The 23,832-nt window shown below is 43.5% G+C and overlaps 1 protein-coding gene across 1 annotated transcript in view; it reads left to right on the forward strand.

Moving 5' to 3' along the window:
• The window catches only part of zfpm1 (zinc finger protein, FOG family member 1), a 130,790-nt gene that overhangs the window by 89,095 nt on the left and 17,863 nt on the right, over window positions 1-23,832 (forward strand). The window contains exon 4 of the mRNA XM_080736424.1: window positions 5,441-5,574. Coding sequence (XP_080592550.1) covers window positions 5,441-5,574 — 134 coding nt within the window. The remainder of the gene's footprint in view (window positions 1-5,440; window positions 5,575-23,832) is intronic.

Raw genomic sequence — 23,832 nt, forward strand, 5'->3', positions numbered from 1 at the left:
CAGCCTTATTGATAAGCACACAGGGTCATTATGAGGGTCTGAGGCAGGCAGGCAGGGGTAATTAACAAGGATTAGGATTGTTGGAGGCCCCGTGTTAGTCTAGTGAACAGCACAGCTAACCTGTTGGGATTAGCAAGAAGCACTGATTACACTATCCCTCTGTGGTCACCTCCTCCCTCTCTCTCTTTCATATCGTCACTGTCGGGCAGAAACCTTGTATCTCCAAGCTTCAAACGTGTACGTTCTTTCGTAACACAAGACGCACAGATCACACAAGACGCACAGGACTAGTGAAAATAGACGATCTACAAGCACACACCGCCTACAAGCACACAAGCACACAACGCCTCGCGTAGATCGGCTATTTTCACAATTTTAAATAGTCTTTTTAAGTGAAAATACAAAACCAACAGTTTTGGACATGTAAGGTTTCCACCCGACAACAACGTTGAATGTGACTGATTCTTCAGACCACCCCGGGGAGGAGGGATCACAGTTCTGAAAGTCCAAAAGACGAAAGAAAGACTTCATTTGATTTCAAATGTTTTCATTTTCGATATTGATTAAACCGGATTTCCCGAAACAATGGAATAGTGATGTTTTTAACCCATTCGAACCGGGGAAAGCATCTGTCATTTTAGATTTTTCTTCTCTTAATGGGTCAAACATGGAGTAAGTTATGGCCTCCATAGCTGTTCAGTCAGAGCTCAGATTGGATATCCTGTGCTGTGTGCAGTGTAGTCATTTATATGTTGACCGCTGTGATTATCACCCAAAGCAACGGTTGCATGAAAGGATATGACACATCTGGCTACACACTTAGGGTACACCCTGTTTTCAGTCTTAATCAGTTGTGTAAAGTAGCTATGTAGTATGTACATGTACTTGGGTACAATTTTGAGGTACTGTACTTGTATACTTACACCAATACTTTTACTTCTACTCCACTACATCTCAGTTCCAAATATTGTACTTGTACTCCACTACAATTATTTGACAACTTTGGTTACTAGTTACTTTGCAGATATACATTATAATATTATAAAAAAAATACATGAAACCGCTTTAGCCCTATTTTATACCTTGGCTATTTGAAAATAGCCGATCTACAAAGCTCACAACGCATCGCATCTGCTATTTTCAAACATTTTGCCAACACTAGATCTATAGCTCTGCTGTTTTCAAACATTATGCCAACACTTTCATACTTTCACTCAAGTACATTTAGAATTCTGGACTTTAACAGCATATACTTTTACTTAAGTAAAATATGTGAGTACGTTTTTCCAGCACTGGTCTTAATAACTGACAATGTAATCTCTCTGTCTACTACGGTGTTTCTAAGTTAATATCTGTGTTTTCTCACTGGGCTAAAACCCCGAGACAGTTTCACAATGAGGGTCATTGTAGCTGGTCAAGCCGATAAGAGGTCATGTGAACAGGATCTGACCAATGGCGTGGATGCAAACTGGACATTGATGAAGTGTTGAGATAAAGAAGGTCAGAGTGGCCAAACTGAGGCCCCAGTGGATGATGGGAGATAGGATACAGACTGAACAGATGCTGGACTTCAGACTAAACTGACTTCACGGGTCAAACTAGACCGGCTGGTCTGGTGACTGACTGGACCCTGGAGTCTGGCTGGAGTTAGACCTCAGACAAACAGAATCTCGCTTATTTTCAAAGTTGAACGACATCCAAGAGGGTTCCTTCACCTGGTCACTCTGAAATGTCCACGGCTCCTCTGATAGGCCAGTGGTTCTCGACCTTTTAACACTTATGTTGCAATGATTTTTTCTCTTCAATGTCTCGCGTTGCCATGGTTACCATAGACTTCCATGTAATTGTGCAATTGTGTAAAAAGTGCACGCCCCTGCCTAGATGATGCACCACGTGTGTAGATGCTGTTCACAGCTTTCAAATAAAAAAATCCGCTTGGAAATCCGTTCAGGCATTCAGGATTTATCAGCCATTATGTTTTCTTCAGATGTAAACAAACATTGCTGCCATGTTTGAAAGAATGAGTTGGTATGGGGGTTAAACATGCAATTTCGCGATCGCGATCATGCCTAATACATTTCTGGAGGTCCAAAAAAAAAATTTGAAAATTGTTTTTTTTTTTTTAAATAGATTTTTTTTTTTTCAGAAACGGCCCAAACTCGGGAAACTCGGGGTTGGCACAGCGGTAGTACCAATACAAACTCGGGAAACTCGGGGCTGGCACCATATGTGTTAAGGCTACGACCCCCAACATAATCATATTTTAACTGGGGAGTGGGGACCCCCCACCCTGACGAGCACTAAGAGTTGAGACATTACATTTTGTATAACATGGTTCTTTTGTCAAAAATAGCAGATCTACATGCTCACAACGCCTCACGTTGTGAGCATGTAGATCATCTGTTTTCACAAGTTCAGCCTCTAATGTTTGATAATTTGGCCAATGTTTAATTTGTCATTTTAGATGTATTAAAAAGTCCTTAAATTGTAACTTTAGAAATGTGCAGATACCCTGACTATGCACTTAAACTTTATTTTGCTTTGTTTACTGTTGAGTGAGAAAACAATGATGCACATTAAGTTAATCATCTGGGGACCACCCAAAATAATTTGGGGACTGCCCTGGGGGTCCCGACCCACAGGTTGAGAACCACTGTGATAGACAATAGATAATAGCTACAGTAATATATTGCAGTGGCTTAAACTGGGAGCTCCAACCAAAACCAGGGCAATTATTAACATTGACATTAAAGCCCACCTGAAGGGCACCCATCTGTTTGTAGCCGGTTCTTGTTTGCTTGTCATCGTTGCCAAGCTCTGCCGTCCACTGAGGAAAGAGACTGAAAGGCCGGGTTGATTGCAGTGTGAGATACATCTCTCCAGTGTGGTGTGCAATGTGTATAATATAATGTACATAAGCAGAGTATATCATTGTATTTCTGTGTTATGCATGAGTGGAACAGGTCAACCCCCCCATGCATGATGCTGCAATAACGGTTGCTCAGACATTGACACTGACAGATTACAATTTTGACCACATGCATGCAGCCGGTAAAAAGTCATCATCAATTCACATCTCCCTCAAACCCGTGTTCCTACTGTCTTCCTCCCTCAGCCACTCCCCCGCTTCTAACCCCCCCCTGCGCCACCGCTCTCCCTCCTTCTCTTCCCTCTGTACCCCCCCCCCCCCCCCCCCTCCCCTCCCTCCCCCCCGGGCTGTGGGAAAGCCATTTTATCAGCGTCTGTCCGTTGTTCTCTGGTGAGGATAGATACAGAGAAGATAGATGAGTGTTTTGACATGGAGAGTGTTAGACAAACACTCTTATCGGCCCGCCACTTTAGGCCCGACCCCCGAAACACTCGCCTGAACCGTGGAGGGGGGGGGGGAAGAGGGGAGAGCGGGGGTGGTGGGGGGCAGTGGTGTGTGTGTGGTGAGGGTGGGGGGTTATGGGGGTTAAACTTTGTGTGTATGCGTATGAGAGAAAGAGAGGAAAAGAGAGATAATGTGGAACTGAGAGAGAGGCGTGCAGAAAGTTTTCCCCCTGGTCCAGAAGCAGCACATACCCCTGAAGGCACATCATGTGACGCGAGGCAGGTGGTATTGATCCCACCCAGCAGTCCATCACACAGCCTGACGGAACAGCCTGTATTACTGCTCACGATCATCAATGTATTACCAGATGTGCCCACAGTCTATTGCAGGAGGTCTTCAACAGGGGGTCCGGGACCCCTAGGGCAGGGGTTCCAAACTTTTTTTGGCTCAGAGCACCCCTATAAATATTATTTTCATCCGAGGCACCCCTACATTATATTCATAATTTTCACTCCCAACACCCTGTATTTATGCCATATTTTAGCGATTGGGTTGCAAGGAAAACGTTGAGATAATAGCCATTTTGATTAGAACTGACTGAAAATAACTTTGTACTTCAAGTTTAAAATGATACTAAATATTGTTTTAAGTGTCCAAATGAATTCCAAATATTATCAAATTATCTCGCGGCACCCCTGGACTGCCATCACGGCACCCCAGGGTGCCCCGTCACCCACTTTGAAAACCCCTGCCCTAGGGGGTCCTCAGAGTTACTACAGGGCGTCCTCCAAATCTCTGTGAGATTTTTTCCCTCCTTTTTTATATTAACCACTTGAACCCTAGGGGTCCTTATAGGGGCTTGTAGATCTGCTATTTTTGGCAAAGAGCTTTGATGTAGAGGGGGGAAAAGAGCAGACTAAGTACAGAGTGAAAGGTCAAGTTTATTAAGTAATGACGGTTCAAGTGGTTAAATATCTGAGAACATCAATTTATATGAATCCAAAATACACTGACGATAGTACTGTCAAAACAATGAAACTATATGGAATCTATGAACAGGTTGTAGGGGTCCCTGCTTCATCTCTCTCTCAACTAATCGGTCCTTGGCCTGAAAACGTTGAATGCCCCTGGTCTATCAGCCTCCTCCTCCTCTAAAAGTTGAGCGTTGGCTGGCTCTCCCTAGCAGTTCTATAGCTGTCTTTAGTTTTAAAATAGATGGACAAATCTCCCATGCATGCCCCCCTGCAGTGCCCCGTGCCCAGCTATCAGCCTCTATCTGGGCTGTGTAGCAGCAGACTCCAGCCAAAGCCCTGACTCCCATCCTTCTGCACTTATCACTTTGAGGAAGTGCACCACAGAAGAGGCTGCATGGACAGCAGCACGTGGTGGGCCCATTTCTTTCAAACTCCCCCTAGTGTTGAGTGTTGTGGAGGTGCACCTGTGGGTTCATGTTGGGTTCAACCCGTGAGAAGCTTTTCAGGCTCTTAAAACTAGTTGGTTTTTTTAATGCTTTTTATTCCACATCTCTTCTCTATATAGAACCCTGTAATTCTTCCAGTCGATAACTTTCAGCATGATTGTATGATTGAAGCAAACAATTTCACTGATTAGTCATAAAAAAAAAACATTGGGCTCTCATCAGTTTGCCCGGTAATGTTATTGGCATTATGCCGTATGCTGTCACGATTATGGCATTTTACATGACGATTAATTGTCAGTCACATAATTGTGATTAACGATTTAATTGTGTTTTCGTCGTTGACAATTACATTTCTGTTTAGCTTCTAGGCTTTGAAGTTGCACATGGTAGATATGACACATAACCTAAATATACGAAGAAATTACTGACATATTTGACAACTTTATACTTAAAAAATAAAATTGATAGTGGAAACAGCCGATCTGCGACACGTTGTGAGCTTGTAGGTCTGCTATTTCCACTATTTTTTCAATGTTTGAACATAAACATTTTTCAACATGTAAACGATTATGACGATTATCACAAACTAATTGCGATTAGACGATTATGTAATAATTGTGACAGCCCTACTTGCTGGTCGACTGACATGACAAGTAATGTTAAGTAAATGGATCTCTCTCTCTCTCTCTCTCTCTCTCTCTCTCTAGATGACTTGGCGCTGAGTGAAGCGGGTGATGACACCAGGGTGGTAGCGTGCAGGGACCTCCATCCAGACACAACATGGGGTCCTTACCCAGGAGCCATCCAATCAGACGACAGCACAGATGACCAGGAAGCAGAGGTGAGGAGGGGTCACGGTTTCAAGTCACAGAGTGCGTCCATGCAGGGTCCAATTAATTAATAATTGAACTGGGAGTTCAAGTCTGGAATTCATTTACAGACATTTCACTTACACGAAGTTAATGCTGATTGCTGAAGCATTACAAGCACTATACAATTGCACTGTTAGTGTTTGACAGAAAACTATTATTATTAGTAGTGCCCGGGTAGCTCAGTCGGTAGAGCTCTCGCCTTTGTACCGCAAGGTCATGGGTTCGATTCCGGGCACTGCCAACTCAGCGTATGAGTAGCACGGCTTGGCAAGTCGTGCGGCAAGTACTGGGAGCTGATGGTAGGTGTGGCGCTCCACCTCAGCAGTCCATCTCCCAGGGGTCTAGCGCATTGTAACAGGGACAGACTCCCGCGTGTTACCGGCTGATACCGACAATAAGCCACTCCCGACCTTCTTGAAAACTATTCACATTGGTCGTTACAATATATATATATATATATATTGGCTATATACTGTATATGCCTTTTTTAACTCTATTTAAAATCTTGGCTATTGACTTGTCTCATACAAGGGAACTGCCAAAATTGTTCCAAAAGAAGAAACTATGATCATTTTATGCCCCTAGACTAAAGACTGAAACTATCCAACATAATTGAATAGTTTTCAGTTACCTTATCAGTTGTGTGTGCGTGCGTGTGCGTGAGTGCGTCTGCATGTGTGTGTGTGTGTGTGTGCGCGAGTGTGTGTGTGTGTGTGTGTGTGTGCGCGAGCGTGTGTGTGTGTGTGTGTGTGCGTGTTTGTGTGTGTGTGGGTGAGAACCTGTGTGAGAGTTGTGGATGTTCCTTGGGAACTGCGTGTGGAACCGGATGCATCGCTATCAGAGTCACAGTCTTGTGCATCATGTGCACTGACTCCATCTAATCATGTGATACTGATGCTGGGAGAGGCTTCCTGGCATGACACACGCACACACGCGCAAGAATGCACACAGACACACACACGCACGCACACACCGGACAGACAAGCTGATGGAGAAAATTATGCCAAAATGCAAAAGACCACGGCGTTACCGAAGACATATTGGACTATACACCACCACTGGGATTTCTTTGTCTTATCTGCACTTTAATTTAGTTTTTTACAATTACGGCAGTTCTCGTAATACTGGCGTAGCCTACTCCAGTTCATCCTAGTCCAGTTTGCTCCAAAAACTATAGCCGTGCTCTCTTTTAAGCCATTTAGGCCTAGAATTGTTTGATGATTTAACTATTGAAAAATAGCAGATATAAGAGCTCACAGCGCAGCACCGAGTGCCGCGCTGCGAGCTTGTAGATCTGCTATTTTTCAAGATTAGTTTTTGCAAGTCTTTGAATATATCTATTTAAAAGCGAACATTTGTAACTCAAATATTTGCTTCTGGGTGGTCCCTGGAACAACATATTTTGAGATGGGGTGTCCGCGGCCAAATACCTGTAAATTTGGGGGTCCTTGACATGAAAAAGTTTGAGAACAGCAAGTTCTAAGAGGAAGGATTTAGAAGTCGGGTCAAAGATCGGGTCAAAGATATTGCATGCGTTTTCAAGATTTTTTTTCAAAAATAGCAGATCTACAAGCTCGCAGCACTGCACTCAAGCTTGCATATCTGCTATTTTTCAATAGTTAAAGCATAAAATAATTGTTAAAGTGGTTTAAATCTAACGCGACTCGAGTGCGTCCCAGGTCTTTGACAGTTAAAATACTATCTGTTTCTCCTCAAGCCTACACAGTTTCTCATTACGAGCCAGCAGTCAGATCAGAGCATCCTCTCCTCTCCTCCTCTCCGCTGGTCTGTCCTCCTCTCCTCTCTCTCTCTCCTCCGTCTGCCCCCCAGCTCTGCCGGCTCCCCAGACGTCCGCCTGTCCTTTTATCTCCGCATGGCGCCATCCTCCTGGACAACAAGCCCCAATGATTGATTCCTGCTTGATAGGCTCTCATTTCTAAGATTTCGTTTATTATCAGTCGAGGTCCTGAGTGTACGCACACGCACGCACGGCACGCACACGCATACACACACACACACACACACACACACACACACACACACACACACACACACACACACACACACACACACACACACACACACGCATACTGTATACAGCACACACATTCACACAGTGCACATAGCGCACACAAATATCACAGATAAATGGACAAGCTCACAGATAATGTAGATATGTCTGTGTACGTGGGCCGCACGCATGCGCACGCACGCACGCACGCACGCACGCACGCACGCACGCACGCACACACACACACACACACACACCCATCACCTTTTGTTCTTCTCCTCCCTTCCATTGCTCCTCCTTTCTCCTCTGAACTCTGAACTGTCAGAAATCTCCCATGTTGGAAGGGCTTGAGTCAAAACCATCACTCATATGGACCGCTTCATTTTATCCCCCTTTTCTTTATCTTTCCTTTCTTTTCCTTTCCTTTCCATCTTTCTCTGTCCCTCGCTCTCTCGCTCTCTTTCTCTTTTTACCCCCCCGCCCCACGCTATCTCTCTCTCTCTCTCCCTCTTTTCTTATGTCCTATCTGGGGGCTGAAGGAGTGAGGAGACAGACCTTCAGTATCTGCTGGAGATAGTGGTTGTAATCTCACATTCCTCCTGTGTCTCCCACTGTCACTCCACTTCCTCCCCCTCCTTCATCCCTCTCTCTCTCTCTCTCTCTCTCTCTCTCTCTCTCTCTCTCTCGCTCTCTCTCTCTCTCTCTCTCTCTCTCTCTCTCTCTCCCTCTCTGTCTCTCTCAGTCCCTTCCTCCTGATAGGTCAGCAGGGGTCAGGGCTATCCACATTGCGTTGGCTAGACGCAGGGGAAAAATCCTCCTCCTACTTCTGCTGTCTGAACGCCGGCATCGATATATGTCAGTTGGTACACAGTTAGATCCTCGGTGTTAGTCTAACTTTGAGTGCAGAAATGGACACACCATTTTACTGTGTATCTGAATGATTTCTTTTATTTGTAGTTTTATTAGAGTTTAGAGTTATTTAAGCAATATTACACAAGACGGTGTGGGTTAACGTGATTATTGTACCGTCTGCGTTGCCGCAGGCACGAGCTGGAAGGGCAAGTGCCCGCTGGCAGCGCAGAAGGTACAATAATCACTTAACCCACACCCTCGAGAGTAATATTGCAATTATACAACTGTTGCCCTTAAAAAAAACACGTCAACTTCATTTCATTGTAATTAAGATTTTTTAATGCCACATTTAGCTACTATGTCCCTTAACTTCACATGAAAACCGCTAGCCTAGCCGCTATTATAGTGTGGGGAGAGGGGAGCGCTTCAGCTCTTTTGCGACCAACGCAGCTGATAACTGTATTTGATTAGACATGTGTGGTAGTGCTCGTTATTCACACGGGTCGAGAGCTACTTTAGATTGCTTCATCGGAACTACCAGTTGTATAATGCTCCTTACTAAATGAAATGAAATGTAATCAAACTGTATTTGCCAGTGCTAACTGCACCATGATCGTCTGATCTTTGTACAGTAGGTCAGTCTTATTATACAGAATAACTTACAGCAGGGGTCTTCAATGTTTTCAGGCCAAGGACCCCTTAGTTGAGAGAGAGATGAAGCAGGGACCCCCACTACCTTTTCATGGATTCCATATAGTCTCATTGTTTGACAGCACGATTGTCAGTGTATTTTGGATTCATGTCAATTTGTGTTTTCAGATAAACCGTCAATACTTAATAAACTTGACCTTTTACTCTGTACTCAGTCTGCTCTTTTTCCCCTCTACACCAAACCGCTTTGCCGATCTACAAGCTCACAAGTTGTGAGCTACAAGTTGTGAGCTTGTAGATCGGCTATTTTTGGCTACAGTTCTCAGAATATGGACACTAGGGTTCAAGTTGTTAATATAAAAAGGATTGGAATATTTGGAGGACCCCCTGTAGTAACTAAAGAGAGAGTGAGAAAAAAGATGAGATCCGGTCGTCCTCTTCTTCTCTTTTTAACAGATCTCCTTTATTAGATTAGCTAACGTGTTAACTGGCCTGTGTCGTATGGAAATTCTGCCATTTGCATCTCTTGAGAAAGAGGCGTAAAACCATTTATCTATTTAAATATATTCTGTCTGATATGGCTGTTGGACTTTAGAACAGGGTATAATAATGTTTACTGATCAACGGATCGGCTTTTTGGTTGACTGAACAACCAGGTCTTCCTCAGACGAGCCTCCCCATGGCAACCCAGGAGAGAACACACCACCTCCATTATTCTGATTGGATCCAACACAAATCTGATATTATATCGGTTCTCTTTCCGATTGGATCCTGTTTTAATTAACTGATAATGTAAGTGTTCTTAATTGGCCCCAAAGTTGTTTGATAATTGCGAAGTTTCGGCTGTGGTGGAGGCATTAATTTTGGGGAGAGGGGTACCAGCAGTTTATATGCTAAGGAGAATGTTCTTGAACGTTCAACCTACAACGTCATATGGGAGGAAAAAAAACAACATTTAAGCCTGTCTTTTCTTAACCCATTTATAACGGGTACATTATTGTGTATCATTATTTTATGCTTTAACTATTGAAAAATAGCAGATGTGCAAACTCACAGCGTGGCACCGAGTGCCACGCTGCGAGCTTGTAGATCTGCTATTTTTGAAAAATAGCAGATCTACTATGTTTCTATGTCAGCAATCTGGGTAGCAATTGTCAAAGAAAAGGTCCTTTTCACTTAAATGGAGCTCAGTTAGTCTGTTCTTGAGAGACTACTATGTCAGTGGTTCTCAAACCCTTTCACGTGAACGACCCCCAAAATGATATTTATTTGGCCACGGACCCCCATCTCAAAATATTTAGTTCCAGGGACCACCCAGAAGCAAAATTTGAGTTACAAACGTTTGCTTTAAAGTGATCCCTGACTAATACGACAAATATGTCTTAAAACATTATAATTGTCCTCTATAACTACAATGTAAAATTAAAAACACCTTAAATATTTTATTTCTTCTAGAAATAGCTAATCTTTCACTCAGTAGGGGAAATGCCTGTCGCAAGTTGATGATGTCATAAATGTCATGTGTCATTTTTATGGCATGCATGTGCAAAAAAACAAAACACAAACACATTTGAAATATTGATTTGATGCTCATATTAACCATAGGAAGTATTAAGTTTGTTTTTATTTTCACATGCATGCCATTAATTCCATAGGGATAGATCACACTTGACATTTATGACATCATCAACTTGCGACGGGCATTTCCCCTATTGAGTGAAGGATTAGCTATTTCTAGAAGAAATAAAATAATTGAGGTGTTTTTAATTTTACATTGTAGTTATAGAGGACAATTATAATGTATTAAGGAATATTTGTCGTATTAGTCAGGGATCACTTTAAAAATACAGCGAGCTTGTAGATCTGCTAAAGCATTCAATAATTCTAGGCCTAAAGGGCTTAAGATGACTAGGTGGTGGGAGGGGTTCAGTGTTCTCTACCACAGGAGTGATTCAGAATCCACTCCACATAACAGGGCTGTCTGCATTCATTGTTCTTCCCTCTCCTCTTCCTCGCCGCTCCTGCGCGTTTCGCGGAACAGCAGCCCGGAAGGCAGGATCCTAGAAGGAGCGGAGTATGGGAGTTCAAAGCGTTATCACACGCAGAACGTCTTTTCATCATGTTTTAGAAACAAGCGTTTGCACTAATCCCCCAATAATCTCTCCAGGAGAACTGGGGCGATAAGGCACGCCACCCACGGTTTTCCAAACACACTTTTTTTGGGTAGTCTCTCTTCTATCCCCCCCCCCCCCCCCCCCCCTCCCCCTTCATCGCTTCGTCACTTTCTTTCGGTCACCTGCAAGGACGGGTGAAGGGGAACGCCCTCCCTGTCAACTATTTTAGCTCTCTCCCCCTTTTTTCCCCTCTGCCATAGTTTGTTTACATGTAGTTCAGATCTTCCATTTATCTGAACTTATCAAATGTTTCTCTCTCTCTCTCTCTCTCTGTCTCTCTCTCTCTCTCTGTGTGTTCTCTGTCTCCTCCACCTACAGTATAAAATTAGAATGTTAATTACAACAGCAGTACCTCAGAAGTTGGGAAATGTTTCCCTGATTACAGTAAGCACCAGATACCATCCTTCATTGCCCCCTGAAAGAAAATGCTACAGGGGGGAAGAAGGTATGTGGAAAAAGGGCACAAACAGATTAGAGTTGATGATGTTGGTACTGCAGCACAGCCATCTAACGTAGCTTACATTGTCCTGTAATGTATCAAAGTCTCTGCCGTGGAGCTTGAACTTGAACCTAAACTTCCTTTTCCTGTCTGCCTGCCAGCCAAGACTGCAGGACCACAATGGAAAAGTCTTTTTTTTTGTGTTGTCCTGATGGATTAAGTACTGAATGCTGAATTGTGTATTGTTTTTTAAAGGTGTTGTAAGTGATATTTTCAGCTAAAACTTTTTTTTTTGTTTTAGTTATACCAAGGTATAATTTCACAATTATAACATACAAAATATAAGAAAGGCAGCAATATAATGCAACAAACGTGCAATGAATGTACAAATATAACATAGAAGAAAAACAGAAACAAACAGTTACAAACAACATGAAAAAATAAACAAACAGAACAGTAAATTGATTTTTGTTTTTGTAAAAGAAAAAAAGCAGCTCTATAATCTCTCAATGATTAATTGCTACAGTATATAATCTACAGCATGTCCAGTAACAATGTCTCCCTGTCTCTCCAGCTCTTTAGTAAACACAAAATACTTTATCAGGTGGGTCACCGATTTCATCCAATAAGGAGAGAGAACCCTTGTTGTTTTGTTCAATCACTTCCATTTTCCATTGTTCATCCAGTATCCTGTATGATACAGTTTTCTGTTTTACTAAAGAACTGGAGAATCTGAGAGTCCCCTGTTACTGAACAAACACTCTATACAATGATTATTATGGCAATATAGAGCTATTAAACGCTTATCCTTTACAAAAACAACTCTCACTTGTCGAATACAATCAATCAATCAATCAATCAATCAATCAATCAATCAGTACAGGCTCTAAGTCTAACACAACACATACTGTAGGCTTCTGTTACCCCATGGCTCCATAATTTGTATTTTATTTGGCATGGTTAGACATACAGAAGGGTCATTATTTTGGGTTGGGTTAACAATCCTTAAACACAATGTTTTATCAGGTCAAATAGAGATAATTATTAGCCATTCACACAACCAAAGTAATGTTTACCATAACATACAGTAGGAAAGTTTCTCATAGCGACTCATGGCTCCTTAATGTTATCCACGTTGCTTTGAGTGGCTGTAGCAGTGAAGGACATGCTACCCACGTCCCTTACTTCAAACTGTGTGTGTGTGTGTGTGTGTGTGTGTGTGTGTGTGTGTGTGTGTGTGTGTGTGTGTGTGTGTGTGTGTGTGTGTGTGTGTGTGTGTGTGTGTGTGTGTGTGTGTGTGTGTGTGTGTGTGTGTGTGTGTGTGTGTGTGTGTGTCATCTAGCCTCCAGGAAAGAAACCCAGCAAGCATTTATCTGTATAGTGATTGAATCTGTGTGCTCTGTATATAGGGTACATGTACCTTTTACCTGGCTTATAACTCACCCAACGTCATGACAGGAGCCGTCAGTCTGTTGGCCTGTCACAGACTCATAGGAAAGAGTAGGTAGGTGAATGAATGGAAGGAGGGAATCAGAAATACACAGTCAAATACAGAGTGTTCGTTAAATTCTGAGGGTGCAAACGCTGTAACCTTTTACGGCAGGGGTCTTCAACGTTTTCAGGCCAACAAGGACCCCTTAGTTGAGATAGAGATGAAGCAGGGACCCCCAAAACCTTTTCTTAGATTCCATATGGTTTCATCGTTTGACAGCACAATCGTCGGTGTATTTTTGGATTCATGTCAGTTTGTGTTTTCAGATATTTAACCACTTGAGCCGTCATTACTTAAAGGGGGAGACCACCCATTTTCAATATTGAACTATGTCATTAATATACCTTAGAGGAGTTGTGTGGAAATAGAAAAAAAGTTCCCCCTCTTCTGTGTTGCCTAGAACTGGAGGAGGATTTAATAAACTTGACCTTTCACTCTATTCTTTTTCCCCTCTACACCAAACCTCTTTGCCTGAAAATAGTCGATCTACAAGCTCACAACGCCTCGCAGCGCAAGCCGCTGTGAGCCTGTAGATCTGCTATTTTTTGCTAAAGTTCTCCGAATATGGACGCGAGGGTACAAGTGCTTAATATAAAAAAGTCACAAAGATTTGGAGGACCCCCTGTAGTAACTCCGAGGACCCCCTGTTGAAGAACCCTGCCGTACGTTTTACGGCGTGTACAACAAAAGGCGACGTTTACCTCTTAAAATATTAGACAAAAGGAAAGGAAAGGAGAGAGAGAGAGAGAGACACACACAGAGAGACAGAGAGAGGAAATTGTGAGGTAACATAACAGAGGAGAGGTTGAGTAGATGAGAGGAAGGGAAGGGAGAGATGGGATGGGATGGGATAGGATGGGGGGGGGTTCATTCTCATCACTCAGTGGCAGTGACTGGCTGGTATCTGCATCTCCCTGTCATCTGCACAGGCTTCTGCAGGGTGGAGGAGAGAGAGAGAGAGAGAGAGAGAGAGAGGAGAACCTCTATCCTCTCTATCTCTGAGCCTCATCTCCGGCAGTTCAGGAGCCCGCTTTCCAAGAGTGCCTCATTTTCAAATCTCTTATCTCTGGGCCCCGTTTTAAGTATCGCAGTTTTATATTTTTACATGTCATTTGCATGCAGCTCATCAAACCTGGCTCTCTCTCTTTTTCTTGGAAGGTGTGCGCTGATATGCGCATGCAACTGTGCATGAGCATGCCTGCACCAGAGAATAGTATTTATTTATTAATATACTATTTTTTTTCATTTTGTCAAGCGACACTCCAGTAGGGTTATGGCGTGTTGTTGTTTTTACCATGTAAGCGTTTTGTCGTTATTGAGTAGAATGTCCTGTGTATGGAATATCCCTTGTGTGTGCGTACGTACTGTACATGTGCACTCGTTAAAATAAACAGTGTGCACCGGCGTGTGTGTGTGTGTGTGAGAGACAAAGACGGATGTGTGTGTGTGTGTGTGTGTGTGTGTGTGTGTGTGTGTGTGTGTGTGTGTGTGTGTGTGTGTGTGTGTGTGTGTGTGTGTGTGTGTGTGTGTGTGTGTGTGTGTGTGTGTGTGTGTGTGTGTGTGTGTGTGTGTGTGTGTGTGTGTGTGAGAGAGGCGGATGAGAGTAGGTTTCTGATTTTTATCTGCCTTTTCTTCTCTGTATTTTTGGAGGATTCACACAGTGACCTCTTTGTTTGGGACAGTGTGTTCCCCCTCCAGCCTCCCGGATTGGGAAAGAAACCATTTCCTGTAGTGGATAGATAGTAGAGAAGGAGAGAGAGAGAGAGAGAGAGAGGGAGTGTGAGAGAGAAAGAGAGAAGGGGCAGACAGATTTGGGTGGAGTGAGAAGAGAGAGAAAGGCATGGGAAGATTAAGAAAAGAGGTGAATCGTTAGAAACAAGGAAAAAGGAGAGAACGTGAAAGAGGAGAAGGGAGGAAGAAAATGAGTGATTAAATGATTATGCAAGCAAAGGAGTGAATGAATGAATGAATGACTGACTGGTGGTAAGCAGTTGAAAAGGTCAGAGGAAGAGCAACAAGTGCCCCTGTGCAGTACCTTCCCTTCCCTGCTGCTCGGGGATTTGAAGTTCACTGCAATTAACTCATCCACTACATTGGACGAGTTTGACGAGCTATAGTTATGGGTCCACTCTGCTTATGACGAATATGACGAGCTATCAATTAGCTTTAATAACTATAAAACAAAAAAGTATGATCGCCGATTCGCCGTCCATAGCGCTCTGTGGACCCGCCCTATTCACAAAAAACGGATCTGGATGTTCCAGAACGGAAATGGGGGGGCGGGACAACGACGCCTGTATCCTGTCTGCCGAAATGTCATCCGGTTCAATGTTGTGCAACACCAGCGTGGCGCTCCGTCGGTTTCGCTTTGAGCGATGGAAGGCTGTAGTGCTTTGTTGCTTACCCTGCCTGGATCGTATTGTGAATGCAATCGGTGAACCATCGCGCAATGGATTCGCGCGCGCGCCCACGTTAAAGGTAGGCAAAATCCTGGCGGTGTGGACCCTCAGAAGGGTCTTAAAAATAGCGGTGGGTGAGTTAAGATGGCTCTCGAGAATTAATTATTTTCAGATATACAAACACACAGGTGTCGATTTCTGGACAATAGGGTAGCTTTTCAGAAAGGCTCCTCACTGCAAAATCCAAACTGTTGACCTAACAGTAAACACAAAACACAATACAAAAGGGACACATACGTTATAAACTTTTGTTCATCGTCAACAGTGTGGATGTGTAGACATTAGGGATGGGATGGGACGATAAGCGATATTATCGTTTATCGTGATAAAAAAACACTCACGATAATCGTATCGTGGAGATTTCATTGATCGTGATATCGTCCTCCGTCATGCACTGGGATCAATTCAGCTTTTATTTGCCAGAGCTGCATATCCGGTACCACTTAAACCCGCTATAATTGGTACTTATAATATACTACTTGGAACAGTATTTTTTTCACTCTCTATCAAATGTCTGCCAAAAATAGCTGATCTACAAGCTCACAAAGCATTGCGACGCGTTTGTAGATCGCCCCAGGATAATGGATTTTGATTTTAGTGATAATATCGTAAATCGCGATTTTTTTTGTCACAATAATCGTGACATGAAATGTTCATATCGTCCCATCCCTAGTAGACATCCATTTTACTAATTTTCTTACACTTTCAGAGTGACATGGACACTCCTAGTTTTGCTGTGCTCTGTAAAGCGTGACATCTCAAGGTTTAGGTTACTGTCAAAGAGCTCTCTGTGCCTCCTAAACCACACATTGAAGCACACTTAACTAGCTTATGTTATTCACTCGACTGCCCTTCATTTAAGGCCTGCCGGGCACGCCTTTAGTCAAACAATCAATGGGGGGAGGGGGTGTATAAACGTCACTGAATAATAACATGAAATGTTATACCGGTGCCAGTTAGATTTGTAGATACAAACTCCTAGTCCCAGTGCAGGGCCAGGCAGTGGTAACTCTAGCAAACAGACAGCTGTGTAAAGAAGACTTCATCTCCTCATCTGGGGGTTATTTTCCTATTTACAATTTACAATTTAGGCATTTAGCAGACGCTTTTAATCCAAAGCAACTTACAATAAGCAGGTAATAGCATATTACCTGCAATATCTGTAGTTCTAATGGAAACTAGATAGGGAGTGAGTCTGTAGTTCTAATGGAAGCTAGGGAGTTGGTCTGTAGTTCTAAGTGTGACAGGGAGTTTATTCCACAGTTGGGGAATACCAATGTTCCATGTTCCACCTGCCAACCCTATTCTGGACATGGCTTATAGGCAAGAGCATTCAAAAATACGTTATTTTAGATTTCTTTTAAATGGCTTTAAGTTGTTAACTGAAGAGCATATACAACACATATATACGTAGATGGGGTGATGCTCTGGGGTTAGTTCAGGGAAAGGCCCCCCCTCCCCCTCGGTCCCCAGCATTGTTCTCTTCTATCCATAGAGAGAGAGAGAACGAGTGCAGAGGGAGAAAGGGAGAGTTTAACGTTCACGCTAACGCTGCTGATCGAGGGGAGAAGAAATGAAATCAGCCTGGCATCATTTGCATTCAGGTTTTTATCAGCATAGGAGGAGGGCATTTTTGGGACAGATAAGAACAGGGCGTCACTGGCTGTGCGGGAGGTACAGGCTGTAGTGAGGAGGTGTGTGTGCGTGTGCGTGTGCGTGTGCGTGTGCGTGTGCGTGTGTGTGTGTGTGTGTGTGTGTGTGTGTGTGAGAAAGAGAGAGAGAGAGAGAGAGAGAGAGAGAGAGAGAGAGAGAGTATATGCACTAGAACAGGGGTCTTCAATGTTTTCAGGCCAAGGACCCCTTAGCTGAGAGAGAGATGAAGCAGGGACCCCCCACAACCTTTTCTTAGATTCCATATAGTTTCATCGTTTGACAGCACAATCATCAGTGTATTTTGGATTCATGTCAATTTGTGTTTTCAGATATTTAACCACTTGAGCCGTCAATACTTAATAAACTTGACCTTTCACTCTGTAATTAGTTTGCTCTTTTTCCCCTTTACACCAAACCTCTTTGCTGAAACGCCTCGCGTTGTGTGCTTGTAGATCGGCTATTTTTGACTACAGTTCTCAGAATAAGGACACTAGGGTTAATATAAAAAGGATTGGAAGTTTTGGAGGACCCCCTCGAGCAACTCTGAGGACCCCCTAGGGGTCCCGGACCGTCTGTTGAAGACCCTGCACTAGAAGGTCTCTGTGTATACAGGGCTCAATGTGCGAGTGAGTGACTTGTGTTTGTGAGTTTTCACATGTTGAACATGCACACATGTTTATGTGCGTTCAGACAGGGGTATATATGTGTGCATTTATGTTCATATGCATTGTGGGGGGAGTGAAGGTGGTGCTGGTGTGGAGGAGGAGGAGGAGGAGGGGGGGGGGGGGGGGGTTAATATCAGACCAAATAATTAGATTCGCTATCGTCTCGGCGGCAGCAGTGTGGGGGGATCAGGCAGATTAAAGCCCGGGCTCAGAGCTGGTTAATATTCATGAGGGGGTCCGGGGGTCCGGGACGAGGAGGAGGCTTTAGACTGCTGCAGCTCAAAAGACTCTCCTCCTCCTCCTGGCTGAGGGTCTTAGTTAAAGCAGCGCTCGGTGCTCTCACAGCAGCTGCTGCTGCTGCGGCGGCTGCCACGTTCCTGGGAAGGTCTGATGTCCTGCCTGCTGCCCCAGCAGCACACCAGCCCGTAGACCAGGGGTCTTCAACGTTTTCAGGCCGCGGACCCCCAAAATAATCATATTTTAACGAGGGACGGCCTCCCACCCTGATGAGCACTATAGAGTTGAGGAATTACATTTTGTATACTGTAACACGGTTCTATTGTGAAAATAGCAGATCTACATGCTCACAACGCCTCGCGTTGCGAGGCGTTGTGAGCATGTAGATCGGCTATTTTCACAATTTCAGCCTCTTAATATTTTACAATTTGGCCGATGTTTAATTTGTCATTTTAGATGTATTAAAAAAATCCTTCAATTGTCACTTTAGAAATGTGCAGATACCCTCTATACACTTAAACTTTATGTTGGTTTGTTTACTGTTGAGTGAGAGAAACAGTGTTGCACATTAAGTTAATCATCTGGGGACCACTCCCAAAATAATTTGGAGACCCCCCTGGGGGTCCCCCCGATCCACAGGTTGAGAACCACTGCCATAGACCACCTCTCAGGGATGGAGGAAAGCTGTTTTCTTATTGGTTGTCAGTACAGTACAGTACAGTACAGTACAGTACAGTACAGTACAGTACAGTACAGTACAGTACAGTACAGTAGTACGTCCCCTCTTCTAGAGTCTTCCCCAACTCAACCCAATGCTCTGTCCTTGCTCTTCACCCGTCTCACTGTTGACGGAAACAGCCTTGGAGATCTTAGCTGTTCTTTTCCCCCAATCGCTCAGGCCGTACGTGTCACTTCCTGTGCTACTGCTGCCCTGCGACCACGGTTTTCCCGGTGACCCTGAGCGCAACGGTGGAGGCTGATGGGCAAGGAGGGCCGCGAGCTTATGAGAAACAACTAAAACAAGACCTTAAAACCTGGCGAAAACAGTTGCGTGCATTAGCGCAAGATGACGATAAAGGAAATCATTGAATGGAAAACATTAAATGAACTTCTGAAAAGCCTACTAGGCCTTAAAACCTGGCGAAAACAGTTGCGTGCATTAGCGCAAGATTAGATGAGGATAAAGGAAATCATTAAATGGAAAACATTAAATTAACTTCTGAAAAGGCTTCTAAGCCTACACTAGCCTACTAGTAAAACTAGTGGAACCGCGATCTTGCCACACGTGAATAATTGTGGTTGTAAACAATAACACAGACAATATAAATCCTTGTTAGTCTAGTAGTGGGAAGAAGGGGTTATCATCATGGCCCCAAATGAATTAAATATCTTGCAATTGGCGACGAGTCTCTTACGAAATCGGCAAGAGTTCCTCTCAATACATAATGCTAACCTCTCCATCGGCAATAGTCAGTGGTGTGTTACTGTGTTCTAGAATTCCCCACACTCCTGCGCCCCCACCTTCCTCCTCACATCTCGACAGGGGTTGAGATGTGAACCTTAACCATCGACAGGCATTCTTATCTTTATGAAAAATCTCCAGTCCATCAAGTCTGGGCAAACATAATGCTCAGAGATATTGATTCAGTTTTTGAGGTACTGATAAAATCTGAGTGAATATTGTGTTGGCGAATGCTTATTAAATATGTTTGTTTATTTGTACTTTCTCGTAAATTTGCTAAAAACTTCCCTTTCACCTTGATAGAAACGTTTTTATTTTTTTAAGGTTTGTTTTTGGGCTTTTATGCCTTTATTGATAGGACAGGTAGACTGACAGGAAATGGGGGGAGAGATGGGGAGTGACACGCGGCAAATGTCGTCCGGATCGGGAATCAAACCGGCGCCGCCACCAGGCATCCTTGCCTATGTGGCAATGCCTAAGTGGTATGCGCCCGGACCAGTAGGCCAGCGGGCGCCCTGATAGAATCCGTTGAACAACTGCAGTCCACAGGTTGTTGTGTGTTCCAACGTCATTGGAAGAATCTCCTTCAGATTCAGTCTGTGATGAATCATTCATTCATTTGTCTGTCTGGTCTGGAGACGCACCAAGGGAGGTGAAAGGGTGTTGATACTCTCCTTAACTCACCCGCACATCTCAGGCATCTGCATTCTCTTTGGCTTAGTTAATCACACACGCACACACACACGCACGCACGCACGCACGCACACACACACACACACACACACACACACACACACACACACACCACACACAACCTCGTCAAAACGTGATCTGGCCCTATGCCTCTTGGATTCTCATTATCTGGCTCCTACTGCGTGCGTGTGTGTGTGCGTGCGTGTGTGTATAAGTATGTTCATATACGTGAATGTGATTCTGTGTCTATGGGTATGAATATGTGCGCGCCTGCAAGCTCCTATAGTATTTCCTGAATATCAACGAGTCCTGAGGCTGGCCTCTGGATTCATAGAACATCATCTCCTTTCAGTCCCTCAGACCATGGGCTCCCATATCTCTCCCATCTGATCCGGAGGTAGACTTGGCTCTGCTCAGGCTCTCCGCTCGCTGCTTTCGCTTGCTTTCCACACTGCAAACAGCATCTGAAGCCCTTTGTCTTTCCTGCTGCCACAAGAGTTCATTCTTATTCCCGTGTGAGAGAGGTTCACGACGATAATTAGTGGGCACTCTTTTAGTGCAGGGGTCTTCAACAGGGGGTCCTCCAAATCTTTGTGTGAGAGAAACTTGTTTCTTCCCCCTTTTTAACCACTTGAACCCTAGCGTCCATATTCTGAACTTTAGCAAAAAATAGCAGATCTACAAGCTCACATGTGAGCGGCGTTGTGAGCATGTAGATCGGCTATTTTTGGCAAAGAGCTTTGGAGGGGGAAAAGAGCAGACTAAGTACAGTGAGCTTTGATGTATGCTTTATTTGTAAAGCAAATAATTTGTTTCTTTCTGAAGACAACTTGCCTGTTTTTCCGTGTGTGTGAGTGTGTGTGTGTGTCTGTCTCTCTTCCCCACTGGCCTATCATCACAGTGAATTCCAAAGCTGTGGCCTGATGAATTAGTCTGAAACAAATTAGCAGTACTTACAGCTCAGACGGCTCCAGCATTGGGTTACAAATTAAAACAAAAGATGCCATATCTCCACATCTGCGCTGGTTCCCCATGAAATACAATACGCTCTGTCTCCATCTTCAGTGTACGACAGACAGAACGAGACAGACTGAGGCATTCCTTCCTTCCTTCCTTCCTTCCTTCTTTCTACTGTCCTGACTCTTTCCAAACCATTGATGTTTATGTTTCTCTTTTTGGGACTTGAGAGACAATAATCGTTTAAGTTCCTTTGAGCTTTAATTGTGGGCGTCCTCATCATTAGGTAGACGTCATAATATATTTTAAGTCATTCTAGATAATGAGGAGGACAGCAGAAATCCTTGTCATTCTTTTGAGCATTATTAGAGGCCATTTTAACAGACGCGTTGCTACAAAGGTGCTCTAACGACATCACATAAACGTCTGGCCGTTGGGCCAATTTGAGCCACATTAAATGCATTAGTCAGGATATTTTGCATTAAACCACATAGCACGCTGGAAGCTCCTCAACCGTAGTATTTCTGAGAAATACAGAGCAGGTGATGGAACTGCAGATAGGCACATTGGATCAAAGGAACCTCGCTGTATCCTTGTCGGGTGTTGGTAAAGGTTGGCGGGAGGAGAAACAAGGATTAGACCAGGACAGGTCATCATCATACTCTAGTCCAGGAGTCTTCGACAGGGGGTCCTCAGAGTTACTACGGGGGTCCACCAAATCCTTGTGTGATAGGATCATGCTTTTAAATTAACAACTTGAACCCTCGCCTCCCTATTCTCAGTTGAACTTTAGTCTTGTAGATCGCTATTTTCGGCAAATAGGTTTGGTGTAGAGGTAAAAAAAAAGAGCTGACCAAGTACATAGTGAAAGGTCAAGTTTACAAAATATAGAAGATTTAAGTGTTTAAATGTCTGAAAATACACATACACATGATTCCAACATAGACTGATGACAGTGCTGTCAAACAAGTCTATGAATCTATCCATGAAATCAATGAAAATCTGCATCACACATTTATACAATATATAGAGGGGGTCCCTGCTGCATCTCTCTCTCAGCTAACGGGTCCTTGGCTTGAAAACGTTGAAGACCCCTGCTCTGGTCCAATACACGGAACACTTCTCAACAGTGAAAGAACGTTTTTCTAATGCAAACCCTGAGTAATCCCCAACTGTAAAGGTAAATCCAGTGCACAACGGAAAGTCCTCTGTCCATTTGTAGCCTTTTTATAGGCATGTTTTCACTACAGTTCCGGAATTTTTCCTGCAAAATAATTAGCATAATAATTTTCAACCTGCCGGGAGTTTTGTTTTTTGGGTGTTTTCACATGAGCAAAAATGCAGGCATTGCCATAAAATACATCGTTTTCACTAAAACCATTGTCACGGTATAAGTCCGTGTTGCCAGACTTTGCGAGAGAAATAAGCAACCAGGTGTACGAAAATAAGCCCAAAAAGTGATATTATCTAGGCCACAAGAGCACTTTAAAACTAAACGCATCGCCGCATCAGCTACTTGAAAAGTGATCTAGAAGCTTACAACAAATAAAACGCAACCAGAAACTATCAAATTATATATAAGCAACTTTACGGAAAACGGGGCTTATGACTTTCCTTGTGCTCACTCTCTACCTCTGGTTCCTCTTGAGGTAGGCATGGTCTCTCAGATGTGAAACTTTTCTTTCTTCCTTTTTATTAGAGTATACTGTATATTTTTTTCCTCCCAAGGACAGAACACTGTCATGAAGATAAGATACGATAAGATAAGATAAAACATAATTGATCTCTGCAGAGAAATCGGGTTGTTATAGCAGCCAGATTTGTATATAGATAAAACTACAATACCAGAGAGATTTAGCAACAGAGGGTAAGCGCACAAGGTTAAAAACATATTTGACTTCAGACTAGAGAAACAAGGAAGACAAAAGTGATGCATTGGTATCATATGGGAAGGGAAAAGGCATGCTTAAGCAACCCAGTATATTCTACTAGAGAGATAAATATAAATAACACAAGAAGCAAGAAAGAATAGTCTACTTTTCTAAACACATACTGAGTAATTAATTGAAGTTTTCATCTGGCCCTGCATGTCAAAGGTCTCCACTCCAGCACTAGTCTGATCTAAGGCTTCATTAGTTCCATTGCTGGTTGAATGCTGCCACCTGGTGTAGACTACGCAGTACTGCATCACACAGCTTCATTTTCCCATCTGCCTATTGTAGAGCATGGGTCTTCAACAGCGGGTCCGGGACCCCTAGGGGGTCCTCAGAGTTACTACAGGGGGTCCTCCAAATCTTTGAGTCATAGAAACTTTTTTTTCTCCTTTTTTTATATTAACCACTCTAAGTACCCCTAGTGTCCATATTCGGAGAACTTTAGCCAAAAATAGCAGATCTACAAGCTCGCAACGCCTCGCAGATCTGCTATTTTCGGCAAAGAAATAGAGGGTGTAGAGGGGAGAAAGAGCAGACTAAGTACAGAA

The sequence above is a fragment of the Nannobrachium achirus genome (genome assembly GCF_963921795.1).
Source record: "Nannobrachium achirus genome assembly, chromosome: 11".
Taxonomy (NCBI): Eukaryota; Metazoa; Chordata; class Actinopteri; order Myctophiformes; family Myctophidae; genus Nannobrachium; species Nannobrachium achirus.